Source organism: Pseudorca crassidens, chromosome 4 (genome assembly GCF_039906515.1).
Source record: "Pseudorca crassidens isolate mPseCra1 chromosome 4, mPseCra1.hap1, whole genome shotgun sequence".
Lineage (NCBI taxonomy): Eukaryota > Metazoa > Chordata > Mammalia > Artiodactyla > Delphinidae > Pseudorca > Pseudorca crassidens.
The window spans coordinates 80,416,570-80,442,487 of NC_090299.1; the positions used below are offsets into that span (position 1 = coordinate 80,416,570).

The 25,918-nt window shown below is 34.1% G+C and overlaps 1 protein-coding gene and 1 pseudogene across 22 annotated transcripts in view; one reads left to right on the forward strand and one right to left on the reverse strand.

The window, feature by feature from the left end:
- ADGRL3 (adhesion G protein-coupled receptor L3) overlaps window positions 1-25,918 on the forward strand; it is an 874,612-nt gene that overhangs the window by 468,988 nt on the left and 379,706 nt on the right. For all 22 annotated transcript variants that reach the window (XM_067736151.1, XM_067736152.1, XM_067736157.1 and 19 more), the window contains one exon: window positions 435-544. In XM_067736151.1, the coding sequence (XP_067592252.1) occupies window positions 435-544 (110 nt within the window). The remainder of the gene's footprint in view (window positions 1-434; window positions 545-25,918) is intronic.
- Window positions 6,584-7,595, reverse strand: LOC137223179 (GTP-binding nuclear protein Ran-like; annotated as a pseudogene).

Here is a 25,918-nt window from a genome sequence, read left to right on the forward strand (position 1 = left end):
AAAATAAATAATATGATAATTAGTGAATTTATTTTACTACTGCCTAAGTAAAGCTCTGTGGTTCTATTTTCTTAATTATTTTTTTTATAAGAGAGTGAGTTTTTCCTACCAAATCATCCTGTCTTCACATTGGCAATATCCTATGGGCCAGTTAATGTTGCTTAAGCAGTATTTAACTCCTAACTCAAAATCATGCTGTGTTCAATCAAATATTAAATTAGTTAATATGAATAAACTGAAAGAATTTTTTAATGTCTAGTTTTTTTTTAGGTATACTGTAGATATTTCCTTAACAAGTCTAAAACCCTAAATTGACCAAAACCTTATTTAAATCTGTGTAATTAGGAACTAAAATAAAATTGGTATTGGTGTTAATAATGATTTAACTATGTAGAAACTTATTATTTTTTTCTTTTCTTCTCTTTTGACTTCAGGTGCAATAACAGAACCCAGTGTGCAGTGGTGGCAGGTCCTGATGTTTTTCCAGACCCATGTCCGGGAACCTATAAATACCTTGAAGTGCAGTATGAATGTGTCCCTTACAGTATGTATATTCCTGTACTTTTCTTATAAAAAGGAAAGATATTAAGCTTTGTTTTGCATGCATTGACAACATAGTCTCTATGAAAACATAAAAATAATCACGTAAATTATATTTAAAAACTGGCTAATTTTAACTTTTCAGGGTCTTACATTTTCCCCACCCTTGGAAGAATTAGGTGTTGCCTGCATGATCCTGCAGCATTTAATTTTGACTATATATTTCTGTATATCAGTATCTATTCTAAAGCTCTTTTCTTAATGCAAGAATATAAAATATTTAGAAAAATGATGAAAGAGTGGTATGCCAGTACTATATCCCTCCAGGTCCAAGCAAACAGAAATGAAAGTGAATAATATACTTGTATATATAGTAGTATAGAAAATGATAAATCTTGAATTTGATAGGAACAATTATATCTAAGCTTCCTGTGCTGCCAAGATATTGAGAAGTAGAAATATATTCACCCAGAGAGAGCAGATTGGAAAGAAAATACAAGGATTACATGGACTAAAGCACTCTTTAGAGAATGTATCTTTTACAGTCTCAAGAACTGTGTCTTTGCAACCTTTATGTCAGAAATGATATATACCAACAACTTTTCTTTTTTCTTCAGGAATAATGAAAAATCAAACAATCAAAAATGACCCTTTTTTTTTTTTTTTTTTTTTTGTGGTACGCGGGCCTCTCACTGTTGTGGCCTCTCCCGTTGCGGAGCACAGGCTCCGGACACGCAGGCCCAGTGGCCATGGCTCACGGGCCCTGCCGCTCTGCGGCATGTGGGATCTTCCCGGACCGGGGCACGAACCCATGTCCCCTGCATCGGCAGGCGGACTCTCAACCACTGCGCCACCAGGGAAGCCCTTTCTTGACTTTCTTATCCAAAGGTAGAATCATCATCTCAAAAGAAATATTTTTGATCTGACTAGTTAATTATTCATGGGATACCTTAGTGAAGATCACTCAGGAAATCCTGTATTCTTGTATTACATATGCAGCTCATCCCAGAGGTAGAAAACTCCTCATAAACAAATCCCAGGTTCCAACTTCCCTTGATATCTCAGAAGAAACAATGCATCTGGGGGTCAGCAAGTTTACTGTGTCAAGAGGTAGTTCTAGGTTTGCCTCATTGATGTTTATTTAAAAAGCAGCACATTGCTCATGAGCTGTAAGTGTGTGTACTCCAATAACAATAGAGAAATTTGGCCAGCAAGAAATGAATTGAAATTTAAAAGTAATAATGAAAGCAATCAAGAGAAAATTTCATTGTTCCTTTATTTACAGTGTGATTGATTAGAGAAAGTTTATCTAGGGAAGTTTTATAAGCTTACTTTCTTTGTTGTGAAAAAGCATAAGTGTATAGGTTTTATTGAAATCTCAATTGAGGTTATGCTTCTAATATTGTTATCTCCAGGAACCCGTCTATAAAAATATAAAGCTAAATGACCATTTATTGTTCATTAGTGATACTTCAAAGAAATAAAATTTGTAGTCCACTTTAGAACTGTGACAGTTATACGTAGGTTGCATAATAAGATCTTTGTGAAATATGTAGAATAGCTATTTCCAAAGGCATTTAAAAAATATATTAAATAAGGTATGCCTCATTTTTAAAGACAGTTTTAAGAAACTTACAATCATTGCAACATGAAAGCTGAAGAAGTTTTGTCAAATATTTTTTTCACAATTTTTAAAATTTAAAGAATTTCACAGCTCTTTCTTCAGTTTTCTGTATTTCTTCAGAGTTCCTTTAAGGATAACTACTCCAAATTCCTCTGCCAAACTCATTCTGAAAATCATCTTAAATCATTTCAATGTAGATAAGAACTTGCTCATACACTTTTGTATAAAAGGATTATGGTTTACCACAGATTTCGTCTCTCATAAATTTTTAGAGTTGGGCAATTTGATTCCTGAATATCCTGCATTTTCAGGTTTCTGGTAATCCTGAAAATGTACTGATTGCCTTAGAAGTATGTTCATATTATATTAAAATATTTAACTGTTTCATTAAATAAGAATTATAAACACAGGTGCAACCACTTTCCAGTTTATACACAGTTTAATTTATATGATATAGTATAATTGCATTTGTTTAAATTATCTTCAGTATGTTTCAGTTAAAAGTGTAATGCGTAACTGGAAACTCATTTAGAAAATTTAACATGAACTTAAAAGAAAATAATCCAAAAGAAAGTAAAAACCGTAACATAAACTATAGTGACTCATTTGAAAGGTAAGCTGGTTTAGTAGAAAAATGGCCAGATATCAGGAAGCCTGGTTACTTAACAAAAATTCTGGATCCTTTAGCCTCAGGTAAGCTATTAAAATTTTCTGGATCTCACCTTATAGACTTTCCCTCATCTATAGTACAGTAGTCCCCTGTTATCTGTGATTTCACTTTCCTTGGTTTCAGTTATCCATGGTCAACCTCAGTCTGAAAATATTAAATGGAACTTTCCAGAAATAAACAATTCATAAGTTTTAAATCATGTGCCATTCTGAGTAGCATGATGAAATATGCCATCCTACTCGAGACGTGAATCATCCCCCTGTTTAGTGTATCCACTATATATGCTACCCACTTGTTAGTCAGTCATCTGTAACACTTCAGCTGTCACACTATCATAGTGCTTGTGTTCAAGTAACCCATATTTTAATGGCCCCAAAACGCAAGAGGAGTCATGCTGGAAATTTGGATATTTTCTTACTGTGCCTAATTTATAAATTAAACTTTATCATAGATATGTATGTATAGGAAGAAAAACAGTATATATAGGGTTTGGTGCTATCTGCAGTTTCAGGAATCCACTGTGCGTCTTAGAATGTACTCCCTGTGGATAAGGGGTGGGCTACTACAACTTCTGATTTAGTTAATAATAAGCTCTTTTTCTTTTCTCCAGCATAAAAAAACACTGATTTTTCCATTGCTGAAAATATTCACTTATTAAAATAGCTTTCATTTATTAACATTTACTACATGGCTTATATGTTTACATACATTATTTTATTTAATTCTCACACTCTCCTCCCTGTTAGGTATGAGTGTCAGCACTTTACTGAAGAGGAAACATACTCAATAGGATTAGTAAAATGTTTCATGTAAAATGTAGAATAGCTAGGAAATGGCAGAGCCAAGAGTTGAGTTTGTCTGTAATACCTGTTCTTAAGGACGCAGCTATAGTTCTCCCCCTAGATTTTACCCTTTATATTTTCAAGAGTTATTCAGTGGTGTTCAATATTTAACTTTCATCGGTACAGTAAAGGTACATAGTGAAAGCAAATGCTTCACCTTTTTCTTCTTTCTTTTGCTACTTACTTTTAAGAGGTTTGTATTCTTTTCTTAAAACAGCTGAATCACTGCAACTTTTATTTTCCCAAACACCTAATGAAGCTTTATGGCAAAGACTAATTTGTGCTATAAAAACACCACCGACAATTTAGAATGAGGCTCTTATCTAAGTAGTAACTTAAAAAGTTGTTTAAATTACCTGTATTATAGGAGAAAATCCTTGTACTTAATTAATATGCTTGTTAAAAGACCCTATTGTGTTAGTAGCAGACAGACTTCATATTTAGGATTCAATATTAATATTTGAAAATTTTCTAACTGAACAACTGAATAAACAACCAAACAACAAATACTCTTAGGTTCTGTTTGTTATATAATTTAACAATATCCATTTTCATTTTGAATTTAAGATGACAAACTGCAGTGTATATACTTTGTTATGAATGTTTTCTTAATATTGATATGTGGAAAAATATTATTGATATTTTCTTTTTTTATATATGCTCTGTGTATATATGTTTCTATGGTAATATTGATTTTTAAGGTGATACATTTTCATGGAAAATATCGAAAGAAAATATAGAAATATAGAAAAACAAAAATATATAGAAAAACATCAATATTAATGATATATAAGTATATAAGAGGTAATATAGAAAAATTCAACAAAGTTTATTGTATCACACAGGAGAAGGAAAATTAAAAACATCTAAGATAAGCTTGCAATAATTTTTGCAGAGTTTTAGGAGTCAGTAAATTGGTGTATAAATGAACACTGAAATTTTTAAGAGGACTTTAACCTAAATCAACCAAATGGTGTGGCTTGTTTTGAAAAGATGACAGTGGGAAATAAAATAAGGAAAATTAGGAATTTTAAACAATTTAGTGAGGCTACTGAATTTGTCTTATACTCAGTTTTTTGAGTGTCTTGTACACAGTTTTTTCAAAATCACTAAAGTTGTATTTAATCTTTTCTTTCTACTGTCTGTAATTTCTTGTTTGGGTTCAACAGATAGCCTGTTTTGGGGACAGTTGAATCAATACTTTTCTCTGTTCCTGTGACACCTTAGTTCCAGTATGACTTTTATAGCCTTTACCTTTTCTTTTGAGGTTTGATTTTCTTCCTTCATGATATTTCCTCCCTAGGAGATGACCCAAATATTCAAGAGGTTAAACCTCAGCATTTACCAATGCCACAGTTTTGTTTTTGCAGCTTCCTTCTTCTCACCCCACCCCATCACTTCTAGCCTGATTTGGGATGGAAATTGTGGCATCTTTAAGTAGAGCTTCCTTCATTTAGCCAGTTTACGGGGATGACTTGTGTTAGAGAGAAAACAGTAAAACAACCAACCACCTATATAGAGTATTTCTGAGCAAAAAATCTTTACTTTAGCTTTACTTTGTATCCTGCTGATAATTTGTCTTTTTTCCAAGGCATACAGTTTCACACACATTACACTCAAAAGTGTTTGTCTTCTCTCACAGTCCAGCATTTCTCTTCAGTTCTTTGTTTCTTCTTTTTAAAAATACAAAGTACATATTACTTATTCAGTAATCTTCTCTGCTGGTAGATTTTCTTTGAAATAGATGGGGGAAGCACACAATTGGAGAGCCACTAGAAATGAGTGTTTGGTAGTGGGAAGCAGCCGCATAGCACAGGGAGATCAGCTCGGTGCTTTGTGACCACTTAGAGGGGTGGGATAGGGAGGGTGGGAGGGAGGGAGACACAAGAGGGAAGAGATATGGGAACATATGTATATGTATAACTGATTCACTTTGTTATAAAGCAGAAACTAACACACCATTGTAAAGCAATTATACTCCAATAAAGATTAAAAAAAAAAAAAGAAATGAGTGTTTGGTTAAACCAATCTTATTTTATAGCACTTACAGACTTTCTCACCATTCATATTAACCATCTGAAGTTATGTATGTGATTGTCTTTATGGAAAGACATGCAAAACAAGTAATGTTGGAAATTAATATTTACAATTAATTATATAATCTGCTATTTTGTCTTTTTTTACTAAAAGAAAAAAGTACTATCTTTCAGCATTTAAAATGAACAAAAGCCTTTAAATATTTAGTTATAAATAACTAAATACATTTTGCAACTAATATTCAACTGAGTGCATATTTTAATATGTTCACACTCTGGCTCCTATTATGTAAATAAATAATTACATATTTTAAAACTCATGCTGAAATTAACCCATATGTTAAATTTTAAAAATATCACAGAATGTCAAGATATAAATTGATTCCCAATGCCTCAGTACCTTTTCCAGTTTCTGATACATAGGAGACATTCAGTTAAGGCATATTGAATGATTGAAAGAAAAAAGGAAATATGGTCAAAATTTAATCCTCTAAAATCATTATGTTCATTGCTAAAATGATAAACAAAAGAAACTCTTGTCTACACACAAGACCTTATTAATTCAAAGGGAAGATCTATGGTAAAAAATATAGATTATATGAATTTTAGTTTTTCCAAATTGTTTGATGTTGTAATTGTATTCCTCAAGAATGCTAGAATGGTCCTAGCAACCAACTTGTTTTTTATATTATTCTTCTGTATGCCTCCATATAATGTATCAAGTATTGTCCCTTTATAAGAGGAATGTCAGTTATCTAAATTCTCTTTTTTAGAATGATAGTTATAACAAGAACAATAAAATTCTTCCTTTCTTTCTCCTTTTTCTTGCCACCAAAGTTTCTTTCTTTTTTCTTTTCTTTTCTTTTTTTTTTAGATATTTGAAATACAATTTTATTCTGATTCTAAACAAAAAGAAATGGGAATGACAGTAACAAATAAGATTCCACCACTGAATATTGTGATGTGACTGTAGCAGTCTTATATTTGGAACTCAAGGAGGAAACAACTGTGTTCCAAAACACCTAAATATGTAGGTCCAAAAAAATGAAGGTTTTTTTTTTTTTTAACTGCTACATTCACTCCGAAGCCCATTCATCTCCTTCAGCATCCCAAAGATTAAGCACATGTTCTGCTTAGCTATATAATAAAGTGACAAACATGCTGCACCACTGTTATCACAGGACAGTTGCCTATAAAACTAGACTTCTGATGCTGGGCTCCAGCTTCACTTTCTCACAGGTCATCATCTTCATCCGGGAGGGCAGTTGGCTGAGCAACCTCTAGATCGTGCTCTTACTGCGCTGCCAACGCTGGGTCCATGATCACCTCTGGTGGGGCGAGAGCAGGCATGGCAATGAACTCCAAGTTAGGGTCTCCCATCAGTTTTCTAGCCAGAGGAAGGGCTTTTCAAAGTTGTAGTTACTTTTGGCAGAAATGTCATAGTACTGAAGATTTTTCTTTTGGTGGAAGACAATTGACTTTGACTTAACCTTTCTGTCCTTAATATCCACTTTGTTGCCACACAACAAGATGGGGATATTCTCACACACTGGTACCAGATCTCTATGCCAGTTAGGCACGTTCTTGTAAGTAACTCTCGATGTTACATCAAACATTATAATGGCACCCTGAGCTTGGATATAATAGCCATCTCTCAGTCCACCAAGTTTCTCCTGACCAGCTGTATCCCATACATTGAACTTAGTAGGTCCTCTGTTGGTATGGAACACAAGGGGATGGACCTCAACACCCAAGGTAGCTACATACTTCTACTCAAATTCACCAGTCAGATGACGTTTCACGAATGTAGTTTTACCAGTACCACCATCACCAACCAATGTAAGTTTGAACTGAAGTTGGGGTTCTCCTTGGGCAGCCATCGTGATGTTAACGCGGGCGGGGGCTGCGAGGGTGCGCCATGGAGACAGCGTCTGGGGCGCTGCTCCCCTGTCCGGCTCCCCCAGCCCCCAGGGCCAGGCTCACGCCTGCTCCAAGCGCAGACGGAACAGAGCGGAGGCCCGCTTGGTGCGGAGGCCAGGGGCCAGTTTCTTTCTTAAATAGTTTCTACTTGACAGTATCTTGCACCTAACATATAATTCATAAAACTTTTTCAAGTGAATCAGTAATTAATAGTTAATTTAAACTTTTATTGTATGTCCCAAATATGAAATATTCATAGAAATTGCTATTATAAGTTTGGAAAACAGGAAGCGTAGGTGGACTATATACTTTCTTAGAAGTTTTCACCCTAAATTCTCTCCTATTCTTGTCTAGCTGCTTCATATGTTTATGGAAATTATTCTCAACTAGTTTATATCATTTGCTTTCAAGACCTCCCTCTTTTATCTTCCTTTCATCACACAACATCTATTGCAGACCAGGCACTATGCTAAACACTAGGTAGAATGCTAGGATAAAAATTCTGCCATAGAGGAATTTAGCCAAATGAGGCTCAAGGTCCCCAAAGTTACACTGTTCCTAGCTCAGCAAAGCAACTGAGCACTTCATGTTAGCAGTGCACCTAGAAAACATGCCCATCCCATAGCGGCTGATGTTTGTAGGGGGTGTGTGGGGGTGTGTATCTTCAGGGAAGGTTTTCTAGAGGAGATGACTCTTGAGCTGAATCTTAAAGAATGAGTAGACTTTAATGAGAAGGGCAATAATTTTTGGCAGATGGGACAATGTAAGATAAGTAACTGTTACCGTTAATATAAAACCAAAACACTTTGGTGTTTGCATGAAAAACAAAACACAAGAGTGACAGGAGATGAACCCATAGATGGGCAGGGTAGAAATCATGACTCTCCTGTATGCTGGGATTCTTCTGAGCCCTAATACTCATCACAGTGTGGAGCATAAAGATAATAAACTATTTTTAATGTAATTAACTAATACATTAATAAGAAATACTTGTTTGAAAATCTGCAAAAACCAATTTTGACTAATTTAAGTTGAAAAATGAAGCCTTTTGTGGCGGGAGGGAGGGTGGGAAATGCAAAGTAATAGTTCCAGAATCAAAAGAAGAAAGGTGAAAAACAGGTCTGAAAAAATAAGATCCAGTGATCTAGTGAACAAGAGTTAGTGGACAGTCTCTTAAGTACTCTGCGTTTGGATGAATCAGTTACAAAAATGGTCCATCTGATCTAAGTCCTGTAATGATCTGGGCTAGGACATCAGGACTGCATGAAACTAGAGCTGAGTAGTTGCTGCACCTTTTAAATAGGGTCTGCTCTTTGCTATTTCCTGTCATTTCCATTTCTTATTTTATTGTACTTAGTTCATTATACTCTTTTAAAATATCTCCTGGCTTCTGAATATACTTAAATTTACAACTCTTGTTCTAGAGTTTGTATCTAATCAATGCTAATAGGTGTAAAAGCACTCTAAATAGTTACCATATATATATTTTTTATTTTCAAAATATGTAGTATTAAGTTCTTGCACCAACAATAATTCTACCAATAGAAGTTTATCAGTATGTATTATGGGTTAATCAGTGTGTTAAGTGCTGGGGAAAAGTAGAGTTCGGCCTTATGGATCTGGTGGTCCCGTGGATAAGGCAAATAATAAACACATTAACCAATACATATAATCATAAATGATAAAATGCAAGAAGAAGATAAACACAGTTGTATAGTAGAAAACAATAAAAGGGCTAGCTTATATAGGTGTGATAAAAGACTGCTCTCAAGAGAGGGTACTTGAAACCTGAAGAATGAGAACGAGACAGTCAGGCAAACAGCCTGGGAAATAGCTTTCAAAGCAGAGAGATCATTAGCTCCAAAAAGTGTGAGGTTGGGAAGAGGTTGGCTTGTCCTAATAACTGATAGAAAGTCAGTGTGTTTGCAGTCAACATGGGGGAGAGTGACTTAGACCCAATCTAATTACCAACCAGCAATTAGTACTATTAATACCATTAATAATGAAGCAGCAATTTCTTTCAAGTTTCTAGGATTTATTAAGAATCAAAATATGTTTGCAGAATGAAATTTAATAAAGTGATATTTCTTTTAAAATATATATTTTTGAAAATATTACATTCTACAATAACATAAAGGTAAACTTATATCAAATAAACCAAATATCAAATGGCATCAACAGCTAGAAAGAATAAATACATATATTTATAGTGGATTAATAATATGTAAGTGTACACATGATGCTAATTGTAAGGAAACAAGATGAATTGAGAGTATTAAAAAATTAATTGGATTGGCAAAGTTAGGAAAATATTTGATTTAGGAAGTAAAATGTTATTACAGACATAAAGTTGGGGGATTAGTTTACCCATGCTCACTTGCTTTATTTGAAATAGTAAGATTATAGAACTAATGCACTTAAACTTAATTCAAATAAATTTTTATAAGATCCTCAAATTGAATAGCATAAACATGTGAGGTTTAAAGAGACATGGAATATAACATTTTGTTTTTAAAATATACTGCATCTGTATGGGAAGAGAAGTAGTGAAAATGTGAAGGTTTTTTTTTTTCCCCAAAGTGTTTATTGCTAAAAAGATCTTATAGCAAACTTGATGTATGAGATCTAAAGAGTTAATTTTCCAGATAAAATTTTTCTAAATTCTTGTAAAATCAATTGAAATACTATGAAAGAGCATTGTTAATTTTCTTGTATTATAGTCATTAATCTTATGAAGCTAGAAAAAAAGCAATCAATTTGCTTGGAAAGTACTTCATTCAGATTTTGCAATTTTAACATAATAGTACTTCGTTAAAATAATTAGTTAGTATAGGGAAAAATCTACATAAACTTTAATGTTTTTGTTTTATTTTTGAGGAATTTCTCAAATGGTAGGAGATCACAATTCCTGTGAACGTTGTCAATTTTTAAATTGCTTAAACTTTTTCAAAATCCTGCTATAAAACCCAAATTCTTTTACCCAATTAAATACTTAGATGGACAAGATGAATAAATATAGTGAATTTCTGTTTAAATTTTCTTATACTTTAAACAAACAGGAAATTTTCACAATAACTGACTTGTAGTACTTGAATTAAATCCATATTTATGGACTTCCAATTCTACTCTGTATGTACTAATTTAATTTAGTTTTATCAGCCCTTAATGAAAACCTACTTGTTTCTTAAAACATTGCACAATGTCTACATGCCCCCTATAATATAAATATGACTGTTTTCTAACTTCCAGGAAACCATAATCTTCTCATTATTCTGTAATCCTTAGAGTAATCATATCAACATAGAATCAGACAGGGAAGGAACTAATATTGCTTAGTTTTTGTTTTGTTTTATTTTGTTAATTTTTTAACATCTTTATTAGAGTATAATTGCTTTACAATGGTGTGTTAGTTTCTGCTTTATAACAAAGTGAATGAGTTACACATATACATATGTCCCCATATCTCTTCCCTCTTGCGTCTCCCTCCCTCCCACCCTCCCTATCCCACCCCTCTAGGTGGTCACAAAGCACCAAGCTGATCTCCCTGTGCTATGCGGCTGCTTCCCACTAGCTATCTATTTTACATTTGGTAGTGTATATATGTCCATGCCACTCTCTCACTTTGTCACAGTTTACCCTTCCCCCTCCCCATATCCTCAAGTCCATTCTCTAGTAGGTCTGTGTCTTTATTCCCATCTTGCTCCTAGCTTCTTCTGACCATTTTCTTTTTTTTTTAGATTCCATATATATGTGTTAGCATATGGTATTTGTTTTTCTCTTTCTGACTTACTTCACTCTGTATAACAGTCTCTAGGTCTATCCACCTGACTACAAATAACTCAGTTTCATTCCTTTTTATGGCTAAATAATGTTCCATTGTATATATGTGCCACATCTTCTTTATACATTCATCTGTTGATGGACACTTAGGTTGCTTCCATGTCCTGGCTATTGTGGATAGAGCTACAATGAACATTTTGGTACATGACTCTTTTTGAATTATGGTTTTCTCAGGGTATATGCCCCGGAGTGGGATTGCTGGGTCGTTTGGTAGTTCTATTTATAGTTTTTTAAGGAACCTCCATACTGTTCTCCATAGTGGCTGTATCAATTTACATTCCCACCAACAGTGCAAGAGGGTTCCCTTTTCTCCACACCCTCTTCAGCATTTATTGTTTTTAGATTCTTTGATGATGGCCATTCTGACCGGTAAGAGGTTTTACCTCATTGTAGTTTTGATTTGCATTTCTCTAATGATTAGTGATGTTGAGCATTCTTTCATATGTTTGTTGGCAATCTGTATATCTTCTTTGGAGAAATATCTATTTAGGTCTTCTGCCCATTTTTGGATTGGGCTGTTTGTTTTTTTGATATTGAGCTGCATGAGTTGCTTGTATGTTTTGGAGATTATTACTTTGTCAGTTGCTTCATTTGCAAATATTTTCTTCCATTTTGAGGGTTGTCTTTTCGTCTTGTTTATGTTTTCCTTTGCTGTGCAAAAGCTTTTAAGTTTCATTAGGTCCCATTTATTTATTTTTGTTTTTATTTCCATTTCTCTAGGAGGTGGGTCAAAAAGGATCGTGCTGTGATTTATGTCATAGAGTGTTCTGCCTATGTTTTCCTCTAAGGGTTTGATGGTGTCTGGCCTTACAGCTTAGTTTTTATTAATATATTTTATAAATATATTTCCTCCTCTCTGTGCTAACTGCTTTCTACTTCAATTAAAACAGAAACCAATGCAGAATAGAATAGTAAGTGATATGGAGACAAACGTTAAGTGGCTGTTTTCAGGTATTCTTCATGGCAATGATATATTTCTAATTATTACTTAGGCAGGTGGCAGGTCCTATCACATTTTCCCTATTTTTGCCTTATCAAGTTCTCTCAAGCACAAGAGCATAACATAGTGGTTAAGAGTAAGAGCCTTAGAATTTATGTTCTGATTTTGTTAATTAATAGCTGTTTTCTAGTGAAATTGTTTTACTCCTCTGTGAATGAGTCTCTTCACATAGAAAATAGGGATGATAATTCACACAGTGTCTATGAAAATTAAAATCAAATGTATGTAAAAAGGTTGTACAGTGATGGCCATGTTAGAAATTCTCAGTATATCATAGCTATTAAAATTAATATGGCTCTGGCATCTCATCCATTTCTGAAGTTTTTTGACGATCAATACTATCATGTACTGGGGCTTAGAATTATGTTATGCTGTTAACTTATCCCAGGGAGCCCCAGGCATCATAGAGTTATAGCCTTCTCTTTTGCGCTTGACTATTGGTATAATTTCACAGATAAGACTTTTGTCTTAGTTCCTCATTTTTTATTTCAGATCACCTCTGGATTTTTAGTCTTTTTTAGAGCTAGTTACAAAGGCATCTGTCATCTGATTTAGTTCTTGAACCAGTTCTCTTTTATGGGGTTGCTCTCTTTCACCTAAAAGTGATACTAAGACACATCAAGCAAGCAGATTTTCTGAGTCTACCCTCAGCTCAGTTGTCTCTGTGGGTTCTTTTATCACGTATTTCCTGCTCTGCGTCCCCTTCGGACTTAACCTGCTGGTACTAGAAATTGCATGAATCACACCCAAGCTTGCTATGGAGTTTGAGCATTGCGTCTTTTAGTTTCATACTTTCCTCACTGCTGTTAGCTTTTAGTACTAGATTATTTACCTCCAGACCCATTTCTCCCCATAGATAACAATAGATAAAGAGGTGTCAATGTCCTCAAATACCTCCAGGTGGAGCCTGGCCATGTTCATTTATTTCATTCAACAAATATTGGTTCAGCCTTTATCATATGAGTTTTCATATACTGGATCTAGGATCCACTGGATCTATACTGTTCACAGTGGAATTTAATCATAAAGCAAACTAAACCTATCTGTTAGTTTTTTTTTTGTAGGTGAACAACCTAAGACTCAGAATAAGTGAAATAGTTAATGATTATATAGTTATAACTCATTGACACCTAATTGTAAGCTGAGTTATCAATCCATCATCCTACTCTGTTTCTTTAAATTTCAGAATAGGTTTCTATAGCCTAGAGACAGAAGCAGTGATTAAGGCATAGTCTCAAAAATATAAAAGATTCAAATATATCCCCTTTAGTTGATATTTGTCATTCTAATTTAGTTCCTCATTTTAATTCACATTCTTCCAGGAAGATTTCAAAATTCAAAATGGCCCTCATGTGACTACTGGATTATTTTGTCTTTGTTTGCCTTCAGTATATAGCCTGTAATTAATACAATTACATACATACAATAGCATATTGAGTTATCAAAAAACCCAACTTTCTCAGTATTATGAAAGAACAGTCTTTTCTGTGCATACAGCTAGATTTCAAGCCTCATGGCCTTTCTCATAAATTTATTTCAAAATTACCTGGAGAAAGCCAATAAGTGAACATTTTTGGGGTGTGCAATTTGCTTTTATGTTCACTATAAGCTAACTATTTACTTTTGGGAGCCTTTGTCAGATATGTATCCAAATTTCTGTGGCAAATCCTTTCTCGTTTTAGTTTTTAAAGCAGCTTGAAATAAGTTCAGTACTCAGTTACATTGAGATTTCATAGTTGCTAAAAACCATCTGCAGTTAAAAACAAACAAACAAAAACCCCAGCTAATGTACTTATGGAGAAAATAGAAGAATGCATATCTCTTAAAAGGCAGAACACAGGATTTCCTTTAATGTGATTTTTCTTGACTTGTTCTCTCCCCTATTCTTCTTATACTTAGAGAAATCTTTGCTGTTAAGTTTATCAAGACAACAGGGAAGGCTCAGAAGGAAGATCATATTCAAATTTGTTGGAAATAAAATGCATTTATTTCTACAACAATGCTTTCTTTTGTTTTTCTTCTGTATTCATTCTGATTGCTCAGGCACCAATAGAACTGGTAGCTGGCTACTTGTGTGTATCAGAATCTAACAGAAATTGTTCTTATGGCCATATTTTGGTTTTATCCTGATCTGTTACTTATTGAGCTATCTACCCAGACTCATCAAGGCTTAACTTCAAGAAAAATGCTTGCCTAGTAAAAGAATATTATTGGGGAGATTATCAAGGCAAAGCTCTAAGAATTCCTGATTCTACTTTATCATGCACTCACTAATACTCATATTAAATGTTTTCAAATATCAAGCTCAGATCTCATAAATTATGAATTACTGCCCTGCAACAGATGGCATGTGTTATTCTTTTTAAGAATGAATGATAAGTGTAAAGTGAAAAACATAAGCTATTCTTTGTCTTTAGGACTGGCAATCCTTCTGTCATTTATCAATGATGGCCTACATTTGTGATTAACACTGTTTCTAATACAAAATTCAAGAGTTTATGATGAGTTATATTACTTGACTGAATCTCACCAGCTGCTGCTCCTTGGGGGTATCAGATGGTATTTTCTAAAATGTTGAAATACCTTATCTTTATCATCAGGCAGTAGCTTGAACACTGGAGGAGCTGTTCACTAAAAATCCCATTTATCATTGGTTCTAAAAGTGCTCAAGATTCAGACCTAATAGGGACCAACCTACAAAGGCCATTTTATTTTACCTAAGTAATGAAAGCCAGAATCTTTTTTGCCTCATTGACGGATAATAGAGACAAAGAGTCTCATTGTGTACCAGAAATATCCAAATGAATCTAATGCTTTAGAAATATGATTTACCTCTTCAATGTAAGCACTACATCAAAGTTATTTTGACTCTTCAAATAACTAATACACACATCAGAATTAAAATAGTTTGTGGCATGTAATTAGTGCTTGATAAAAGTTTGGTATTATTATTTTAGTCTTTCATACAATATGGATAGAGTGTTTAGCCTATTGTTGAAAACACTAAATAATGAAATTCTGAATACCAAGCTATAAATAATATTGCACATTCCCAATTTAGGCTCTTGAGAGCCCACCTGGGTGTGTTTTTAAGAGTTAAAATTCTGACATGGACTAGTATTTATCTATCTTCGAATCCTTTCAGTAGATTGTCGACTTTTACAGAAACTCAAGTCCAATTTTGTATTAGTGATGGTTGCAAGGTAACCATTTGATGCAAATAGTTCATTAAACATTTAGCAGCTCGTTCTCTGATTGGAGTGGAAACTGGAGTGACTTAGAAGCTGACGGCCCAGGAAATGATTGAGAAAGAATATCTTAGAGTGTTTAATAAAAATAAACTATAATTCCTCTACTTGATTTTCTTCCTCTTTGTCAAAATTAAAATATAAAGAAGAAAAATTGCTGGAGAAAAATGAGGTTTTTTTTTTTTCCCCTAATAATAGATATTGTTCTCTGAGCAAGTACCAAGTGCTAACACTATGCTAAATACTTTGTATCCAATATCATTTTATCCTCATAGCAGTTTATTTATGTTGTATAATTCCCATTTTAAAAATAAGGAACACAAGAATATAAATTAAGTCCTTAGTTTGTCCAAATTCCCATGCCTAGTAGATTGGTGGGGAGAGAGGGTGGGTATTTGAATACAGGTCCCTTTGACTCATGTGATTTTGTTCATTTTGTTAAAGGCTGGTAAAAATATCTTCTTGTCTGAGAATTGAGAAGCCTAACCAGCTACCTTTTACAAAATATTTTACTACCCTCTAGCCTGATGCCTAAAAATTAGAGTTGTGTGTGCTGAAGTTAGCTTGACTTGAAAAGAATTTCTGTCAGGAGGTAGGAATCATTGGTAGGAACCTGTGTTAATACAAGGAGGGAGAGAAACTGCAGTTAGTGAGTGGGGTGATCACTATCACTGATTCTGTAAGTCTTGCTCTGAACTGAATCTGATTTATAATGCTTTGTTGCTGTTAATAATTGTTAAACTTTTGCATTAGTTTTCTACTGCTACTATATCACAACATGGTGATAATTTTATCCTCTTACAGGTGTAGAGGTCAGAAGTCTAAAATAAGGGTATTTGTAGGAGTCTGTTCCTTTTGGGGGAATCTGATTCCTTGACTTTTCCATCTTCTAAAAGCCACATGCATTCTATGGCTTGTGACCCCTTCATCCATCAAGGCACATCACTCTAACCTGTACTTCTGTCCTCAGGTCTCTTCTCTGACATTGAATCTCTTGCCTTTCTTTCATAAAGACTCATCATGGGCTCACCTAGATGATTCAGGATTATCTTAATATCTCAAAATCCTTAACTTAATCACATCCATAAAAGTTCACTTTATGATGAAAGGTAAAACATTCACAGGTTCTGGGGATTAGGGCATGGACGATTGAGGAGGGGTCATTATTCAGCCTTCTACAAATTTGTTTTAATTAAAGTGCGAATTTTTATTTTAAAAAGAGTACAATTCAGTATAGAACACATGTGAAGTTCTATTGCTCTGTTTCTTAAAGACCAAGTATACCTGATTATTGAGTATCAACAATTGCAGAATGCTCATAGTATCAATATCTAGGAGAAAATGGGCAGTCCATGGCTAATTTAAGACTGATGGATTACATTGAAACCAATCCACTTGCCTTTTTTCTTCTACAATAAAATGTCTTTTTTTCTGGTTACATAAATAAAGAATAAATGATCAAATAATAAAAATAGTACAAAAATATAAAGGAAGATGAAAGTAAAGTTTACTTCAGTTTCTTTAACTGGAGATAAATTCAACTAACTTTGTAATTACCATTATTTTAGGCATTGCTTTATGCATATATACACACATGCATGATTTTACAAGGATGGAAGTTATATATATACACACACACACACACATATAAGCACACACATATATATAAACATACAATTTAGTGTATGTTCTTGACAGTTCTTCCTATACTCAGGTATCCTTTGGAGATTTTTACATGAATATAGATTTATATATGTGTGTGTCTGGGTGTGTGTATATGGGATCATATCATACATGCATCTTGCTTTTCTCATTATATGATATCTTGTGAAGTTAGCCAGGGTCAGCTGGTATAACTTTGATTCTTTTTAAGGGCTTTATAATATTTCATGGGTTGATGTAGACAATGTATTCAGTCATTCCCCTATTGATGGAAATTTTTATCTTGCTTCATATGTGATAAGATGAATGATCTTTACCAGTAAGATGATCTCGGTTGGTTTACTAAGAATCATTTGTGTTATCTTACTTTTCAAACAGCAGTGAGACACTTTCAAGCTGAATGGGATTGAACCTGTGACTTTTAATTCTCCACCAAAATGACTGACCCAACACCACTGACAAATCTTAGCCTTTGCTAATGTTTGAGGCATGTGTTCTATGAATCTGTATAGTCACTTGATTTGGAGAGTTTTCATTAAATAAACTTTAGAATTATCTGTGACAGGGAGTGCAACTACCTTAATCAAAATACCTATGGCAAGAGAACCAAAATAACTTTGAACTACTCAGAAACAGAGGGACTACTACACATGTGAACTAATTTCTGTAGTGACACAAGGCTGGGAGGGTTTTTGTTTTTGTTTTTGTTTCTTAACTTAATGATATTCCTTAAGCATTTAGTAGCTACCTCCTCGCCATCTTTTTCCTCCACCGATTTACTGGTAACATTTTATCAAAAACCATCTGAAACTTTCTTTTGAGTCAAACTTTATTTTCTCAGAACTTATTCTTCAATATCTCTGCAGTAGTTGTGACTATTTACTATCTCCTCCTTTACTAAGCTCTTCCTCTGACTTATGTGAAAATATTTTTTACATAATATCTAATCCCATCCTCTCAGTTTTCTTCTTAATTCGTTTTGGCATTCCTTTCCTTCCCTCGTCTCTACGCTTCTTTTGTCCCTCTCTATTTTTCAAACTCCATGTAAAGAACTGTGCAATCAAGGTACTGGTTGAGTTTCGTTTGCCTTCTATCTGTTAGTCATTCGGTCTGTCTATCTGTCTCGCTCTCTCTCACACACACACGGAGAACTGTTTTTAAATTTTGAAGAACCATCGCCAGTTCAATCTCATACTACAATTATTATTTTAGTTTGTTGAATTTCTTATACTTTGAAGAATTCAGTGACCCTAATCCTTCCACAAACACGTAGTGGGTAGCTTCAGTGTGTTCTTGACTATTCATGGAAAAATGTGAGTTCTTTTCTTGAAAATTAACATGCTCCAATCCTTTTGCTCCTTAGCGATTTCTTCATGTCCCGAAACTATTGTATAATTTTATTTTTTATAAAACTTCCCTGTGTGAAAGTAATTTAGAACTCAGGGAAAAATGCCAAAATCCATGAACGAAAGTACTTAAAGTTAAGGACAGTTTTTTTTTTCTTTTATTCTTAGTCTTGTGAGGCTTAATTATCTTCACATTTGTGAAAAGAAAAGCAATAATTGGAATAATAACAGAAAATGTATCCTTTTGTTTTGCGCTCTTCTATTATCAGACTTTAACTCAATATTACCACTGTTTATTTAGTTTCTTACATAAAGTAACCAGATTAACCTTTAAACTGCCATGTTCACTTTTCTAAAGCGTCAAAGGAAATGGATCACTTTAGTTCCAACCGAAATGTATTCTATTTTTAATGAGAGTTTTAGGCAAACCAAAGATTTAGCATGCCAGAATTCTAACTGGCATGCCTAAAGCTTATAATGTTATACCCTTAAATTGAGTATTATTAAATCACCAAGAAGGTTCACAGTGGTAGAATAAAGATTATGTTAAGTCTGAGATTAAGCTGTCACATCAGAGTAATTTGATTTTAAGTCTGGCTCCATCACCTCCATAAGTAGTCATATCCTTGACAGAGACAAAGTTCATCCAATATGAGTTCTCACTGCAGATGAAGTATTGATGTTTTCATGTTACTTTGGTCAGTCAATAAGGTTAAAAGGATAAAGTTTATTTAGTTTTTAACATTGCCTTCTTGAAGTCAAATGTCTAATTAAATTTTCAAAAATTTGGCAAGAAAGGACTGGTCATGTCAGCTTTCTTCAGCTTGATTGTTTTTTTTTTTTTTTTTAAACAGGAGAAGAAGCGCATTTTAATTTATGTGTCTGGAGGTCTCATAGATATAGGACCTAGGAAGTGGCCAAAGCAGGAAGCTTTTATATTTTTTAGACAAAGAAACAATACATTTGTGAAGAGTGGACAGGACAAAGAAAGATAGCCTTTGGGTGCTTAATCAGAGAAGAATCTAAACAGAGTTTGGGCTTAGGGTAGTAAATTAAAGAGGTAACAAGGTTTGTTTACGCAGGCTTCTTGGCCCCAAATTCCCTATCTCTGGTGATAATACTTCCAGATGCAGGGAGTGTACCTGTCATATGAGAGATTTATTTCCTGCTTTAGGGAGACAGAAAGGAGAGACAAACTGTCCCTCTTGCATTGGCTCTTTTTTTTTTATTAACTTTTTTTTATTCAAACAGAAAGTTACAAAAATTATAATTATCCTATTCAGCTTGATATTGAATAGCATATTGTGAAATTTGATAGAGACTATCTACAGTAACATGAAACAGATACACTTGGAGTCTACTTAGAAGAGAATCAGGAGGTCCAAATTCTTTTTCAAGGTAGTTAATAACTTCTAAGAGTCTCCTAATGCTAAAAGTTTGTATTACATCTGCAAGTTTTAAGTATGATATTCATTTTCTAACTGGCTTAGTAATATGTAGTATTCTGTTTCTTCAGATATTGAGCAAAAAGTATATATATTATGTAATTCACAAAATTGTTTCTGAACCAAGAGATGATAATGACTTCAAAACAGTATGTCTTCTACATTTTATTTCTAATCCAGGCACCTATCATATAATCATCTCATGCCCTTTTGAAAATGTATAGTTGCTTTTTTAATATGCTGATGACATATACAAAGAAGAAAAAAATAGAAATTTAATTTATGAAAAATATGGCCGCATTTGAGGCATTAACATTTTATTTCCTCAACAATGTTTTTAGTTTAACTCAAAAAAATTACAAAATTTACTCAACAGTTGAATCTTGTATGCAATTAATATAGGTACCATGTTAAGCAGTCAGCATGCACCAGTGAATAAGATGGATAAGATTCTGGACCTTATCATGTTTTCTTTCTACTGTAGCATATAGTCATTAAATATAGCTGTTAACTACATTTATAGTAAATATTACCAAAAAAAATCCCTCTAACAAAACATGTGAGTCTAGTGGTAAATTCTTGAGGGTAGAATTTCTTCTTCAAATTTATTACATGTAGATTTCTGACTCTACATCTGACTTGAACCCACAAAGTCAGGGGGAATATCCTATTCCAGAAAGGAGTGTGCTTCCCAGGACAGGGTTTTGACTGCCAGTGAATTTTACAAGTTACCTGCAGGTCATACTTAATCTTCATGGTAGTTTTCCTTCCATAAAAAAATAGTAGAATGACTGTGATTTTAAGTATCTACTTTATTTCATTTTGTTTGTTTGTTTTTTAACATCTTTATTGGAGTATAATTGCTTTACAATGTTGTGTTAGTTTCTGCTTTATAACAAAGGGAATCAGATATACATATACCTATATCCCCATATCCCCTCCCTCTTGCGTCTCTCTCCCTCCCTCCCTATCCCACCCCTCTAGGTGGTCACAAAGCATGGACCTGATCTCCCTTTGCTATGTGGCTGCTTCCGACTAGCTATCTATTTTATATTTGCTAGTATATATAAGTCCATGGCACTCTCTCACTTCATCCCAGCTTACCCTTACCCCTCCCCGAGTTCTCAAGTCCATTCTCTACATCTGTGTCTATATTCCTTTTCTGTACCTAGGTTCTTCATAAAGATTTGTTTTTTTTTAAGATTCTGTATATATATGTGTTAGTGTACGGTATCTGTTATTCTCTTTCTGACTTACTTCACTCTGTATGACAGTCTCTAGGTCCATCAACCGCACTACAAATAACTCAATTTTGTTTCTTTTTATGGCTGAGTAATATTCCACAGTATATATGTGCCACATCTTCTTTATCCATTCATCTGTCGATGGACACTTAGGTTGCTTCCATGACCTGGCTACTGTAAATAGTGCTGCAGTGAACATTGTGGTACATGACTCTTTTTGAATTATTCTTTTCCCAGGGTATATGCCCACTAGTGTGATCGCTGGGTCGTATGGTCGTTCTACTTTTAGTTTTTTAAAGAACCTCCATACTGTTCTCCATAATGACTGTATCAATTTACATTCCCACCAACAGTGTAAGAGGGTTCCCTTTTCTCCACACCCTCTTCAGCATTTATTGTTTGTAGATTTTTTGATGATGGCTATTCTAACTGGTGTGAGGTAGTTTTGATTTGCATTTTCACTGCATTTTCACTGTAGTTTTGATTTGCATTTCTCTAATGATTAAGATGTTGAGCATTCTTTCATGTGTTTCTGGGCAATCTGTGTTCTTTGGAGAAATATCTATTTAGGTCTTCTGCCCATTTTTGGATTGAGTTGTTTGTTTTTTTGATATTGAGCTGCATGAGCTGCTTGTAAATTTTGGAGGTTAATCCTTTGTCAGTTGCTTCATTTGCAATTATTTTCTCCCAGTCTGAGGGTTTTCTATTCGTCTCATTTATGGTTTCCTTTGCTGTGCAAAAGCATTTAAATTTCATTAGGTCCCATTTGTTTACTTTTGATTTTATTCCCATTTCTCTAGGAGGTGGGTCAAAAACGATCTTGGTGTGATTTATGTCATGCAGAGTTCTGCCTATGTTTTCCTCTAAGAGTTTTATAGTGTCTGGGCTTACACTTAGGTTTTTATTCCATTTTGAGTTTATTTTTGTGTATGGTGTTAGGATGTGTTCTAATTTCATTCTTTTACATGGAGCTGTCCAGTTTTTCCAGCACCACTTATTGAAGAGGCTGTGTTTTCTCCATTGTATATTCTTGCATCCTTTATCAAAAATAGGCTGACCATATGTGCCTAGGTTTATCTCTGGGCTTTCTATCCTGTTCCATTGATCTATATTTCTGTTTTTGTGCTGGTACCATACTCTCTTGATTATTGTAGCTTTGTAGTATGGTCTAAAGACAAGAAGCCTGATTCATCCAGCTCCATTTTTCTTTCTCAAGATTGTTTTGGCTATTTGGGGTCTTTTGTGTATCATACAAATTTTGAAACGTTTTGTTCTAGTTCTGTGAAAAATGCCCTTGGTAGTTTGATAGGGATTGTAGTGAATCTGTAGATTGCTTTGGGTCGTATAGTCATTTTCACAGTGTTGATTCTTGCAATCCAAGAACATGGTATATTTCTCCATCTGTTTGTATAATCTTTAGTTTCTTTCATCAGTGTCTTATAGTTTTTTGCATACAGGTCTTTTGTCTCCTTAGGTAGGTTTATTCCTATGTATTTTATTCTTTTTGTTGCAATGGTAAATGAGATTGTTTCCTTAATTTCTCTTACAGATATTTCATCATTAATGTATAGGAATGCAAGAGATTTTGTGCATTAATTTTGTATCTTGCTACTTTACCAAATTCACTGATTACCTCTAGTAGTTTTCTGGTAGCATCTTTAGGATTCTCTATGTATAGTATCATGTCATCTGCAAACGGTGACAGCTTTCCTTCATCTTTTCCAATTAGTATTCCTTTTATTTCTTTTTCTTCTCTGATTGTGGTGGCTAAAACTTCAAAAACTATGTTGAATAATAGTGGTGAGAGTGGGCAACCATGTCTTTTTCCTGATCTTAGTGGAAATGGTTTCAGTTTTTCACCATTGAGAATGATGTTGGCTGTGGGTTTGTTGTATATGTCCTTAATTATGTTGAGGTAAGTTCCCTCTATGCCTACCTTCTGGAGGGTTTTTATCATAAATGGGTGTTGAATTTTGTCAAAAGCTTTTTCTGCATCTATTGAGATTATCATATGGTTTTTCTCTTTCAGTTTCTTAATATGGTGTATCACATTGATTGATTTGCCTATCTTGAAGATTCCTTGCATTCCTGGGATAAACCCCACTTGATCATGGTGTATGATCTTTTTAATGTGCTGTTGGATTCTGTTTGCTAGTATTTTCTTGAGGATATTTGCATGTTCAACAGTGATATTGGCCTGTAGTTTTCTTTCTTTGTGACAGCTTTGTCTGGTTTTGTTATCAGGGTGATGGTGGCCTTATAGAATGAGTTTTGGAGTGTTCCTCTCTTTGCTATATTTTGAAAGAGTTTGAGAAGGATAGGTATTAGCTCTTCCCTAAATATTTGATAGAATTTGCCTGTGAAGCCATCTGGTCCAGGGCTTTTTTTTGTTGGAAGATTTTTAATCAGCATCTCTATTTCAGTACTTGTGATTGGTCTCTTTCTATTTTCTATTTCTTCCTGGTTCAGTCTCAGAAGGTTGTGCTTTTCTAAGAATTTTTCCATTTTTTCCAGGTTGTCTATTTTATTTGCATACAGTTGCTTGTAGTAATCTCTCACGATCCTTTTTATTTCTGCACTGTCAGTTGTTTCTTCTTTTTCATTTCTAATTCTATTGATTTGAATCTTCTCTCTTTTGTTCTTGATGAGTCTGGCTAATAGTTTATCAATTTTGTTTATCTTCTCAAAGAACCAGCTTTTAGCTTTATTGATCTTTGCCATCATTTCCTTCATTTCTTTTTCATTTATTTCTGATCTGATCTTTATGATTTCTTTCCTTCTGCTAACTTTGGGGGGTTTTTTGTTCTTCTTTCTCTAATTGCTTTAGGTGTAAGGTTAGGTTGTTTGAGATTTTGCTTGTTTCTTGAGGTAGGATTGTATTGCTGTAAACTTCCCTCTCAGAACTGCTTTTGCTGCATCCCATAGGTTTGGGTCATCGTGTTTTCATTGTCACTTGTTTCTATGTATGTTTTGATTTCTTGTTTGATTTCTTCAGTGATCTCTTGGTGATTAAGTAGTGTGTTGCTTAGCCTCCATGTGTTTGTATTTTTACAGATTTTTTCCTGTAATTGATATCTAGTCTCATAGCGTTGTGGTTGGAAAAGATATGATTTCAATTTTCTTAAATTTACCAAGGCTTGATTTGTGACCCAAGATGTGATCTGTCCTGGAGATTGTTCCATGAGCCCTTGAAAAGAAAGTGTATTCTGTTGTTTTTGGATGAAATGTCCTATAATATCAATTAAGTCCATCTTGTTTAATGTATCATTTAAAGCTTGTGTTTCTTATTTATTTTCATTTTGGATAATCTGTCCATTGGTGAAAGTGTGGTGTTAAAAGTCCCCTACTATGATTGTGTTACTGTCGATTTCCCCTTTTATGGCTGTTAGTATTTGCCTTATGTATTGAGATGCTCCTATGTTGGGTGTGTAAATATTTACAATTGTTATATCTTCTTCTTGGATCGATCCCTTGATCATTATGGAGTGTCCTTCTTTGTCTCTTGTAGTAGTCTTTATTTTAAAGTCTACTTGTCTGATATGAGAATTGCTACCCCAGCTTTCTTTTGGTTTCCATTTGCATGGAATATCTTTTTCCATCCCCTCACTTTCAGTCTGTATGTGTCCCTAGGTCTGAAGTGCGTCTCTTGTAGTCAGCATATGTATGTGTCTTGTTTTGTAACCATTCAGCCAGTCTGTGTCTTTCGGTTGGAGCATTTAATCCATTTACATTTAAGGTAATTATCTATATGTATGTTTCTATTACCATTTTCTTAATTGTTTTAGTTTGTTATTGTAGGTCTTTTCCTTCTCTTGTGTTTCCTGCCTAGAGAAGTTCCTTCAACATTTCTTGTAAAGCTGGTTTGGTGGTGCTGAATTCTCTTAACTTTTGCTTGTTTGTAAAAGTTTTAATTTCTCCATCAAATGTGAATGAGGTCCTTGCTGAGTAGAGTAACCTTGGTTGTAGGTTTTTCCCTTTCATCAGTTTAAATATGTCCTGCCGCTCCCTTCTGGCTTGCAGAGTTTCTGCTGAAAGACCATCTGTTAGCCTTATAGAGATTCCCTTGTATGTTATTTGTTGTTTTTCCCTTGCTGCTTTTAATATTTTTTCTTCGTATTTAATTTTTGATAGTTTGATTAATATGTGTCTTGCTATGTTTCTCCTTGGATTTATCCTGTATGGGACTCTCTGCGCTTCCTGGACTTGATTAACTATTTCCTTTCGCATATTAGGGAAGTTTTCAACTATAATCTCTTCAAATATTTTGTCAGTCCCTTTCTTTTTCGCTTCTACTTCTGGGACCCCTATAATTTTAATGTTGGTGCATTAATGTTGTCCCAGAGGTCTCTGAGGCTGTCCTCAATTCATTCTTTTTTCTTTATACTGCTCTGCGGTAGTTATTTCCAGTATTTTATCTTATAGGTCACTTATCTGTTCTTCTGCCTCTGTTATACTGCTCTTGATTCCTTCTAGAGACTTTTTAATTTCATATATTGTGTTG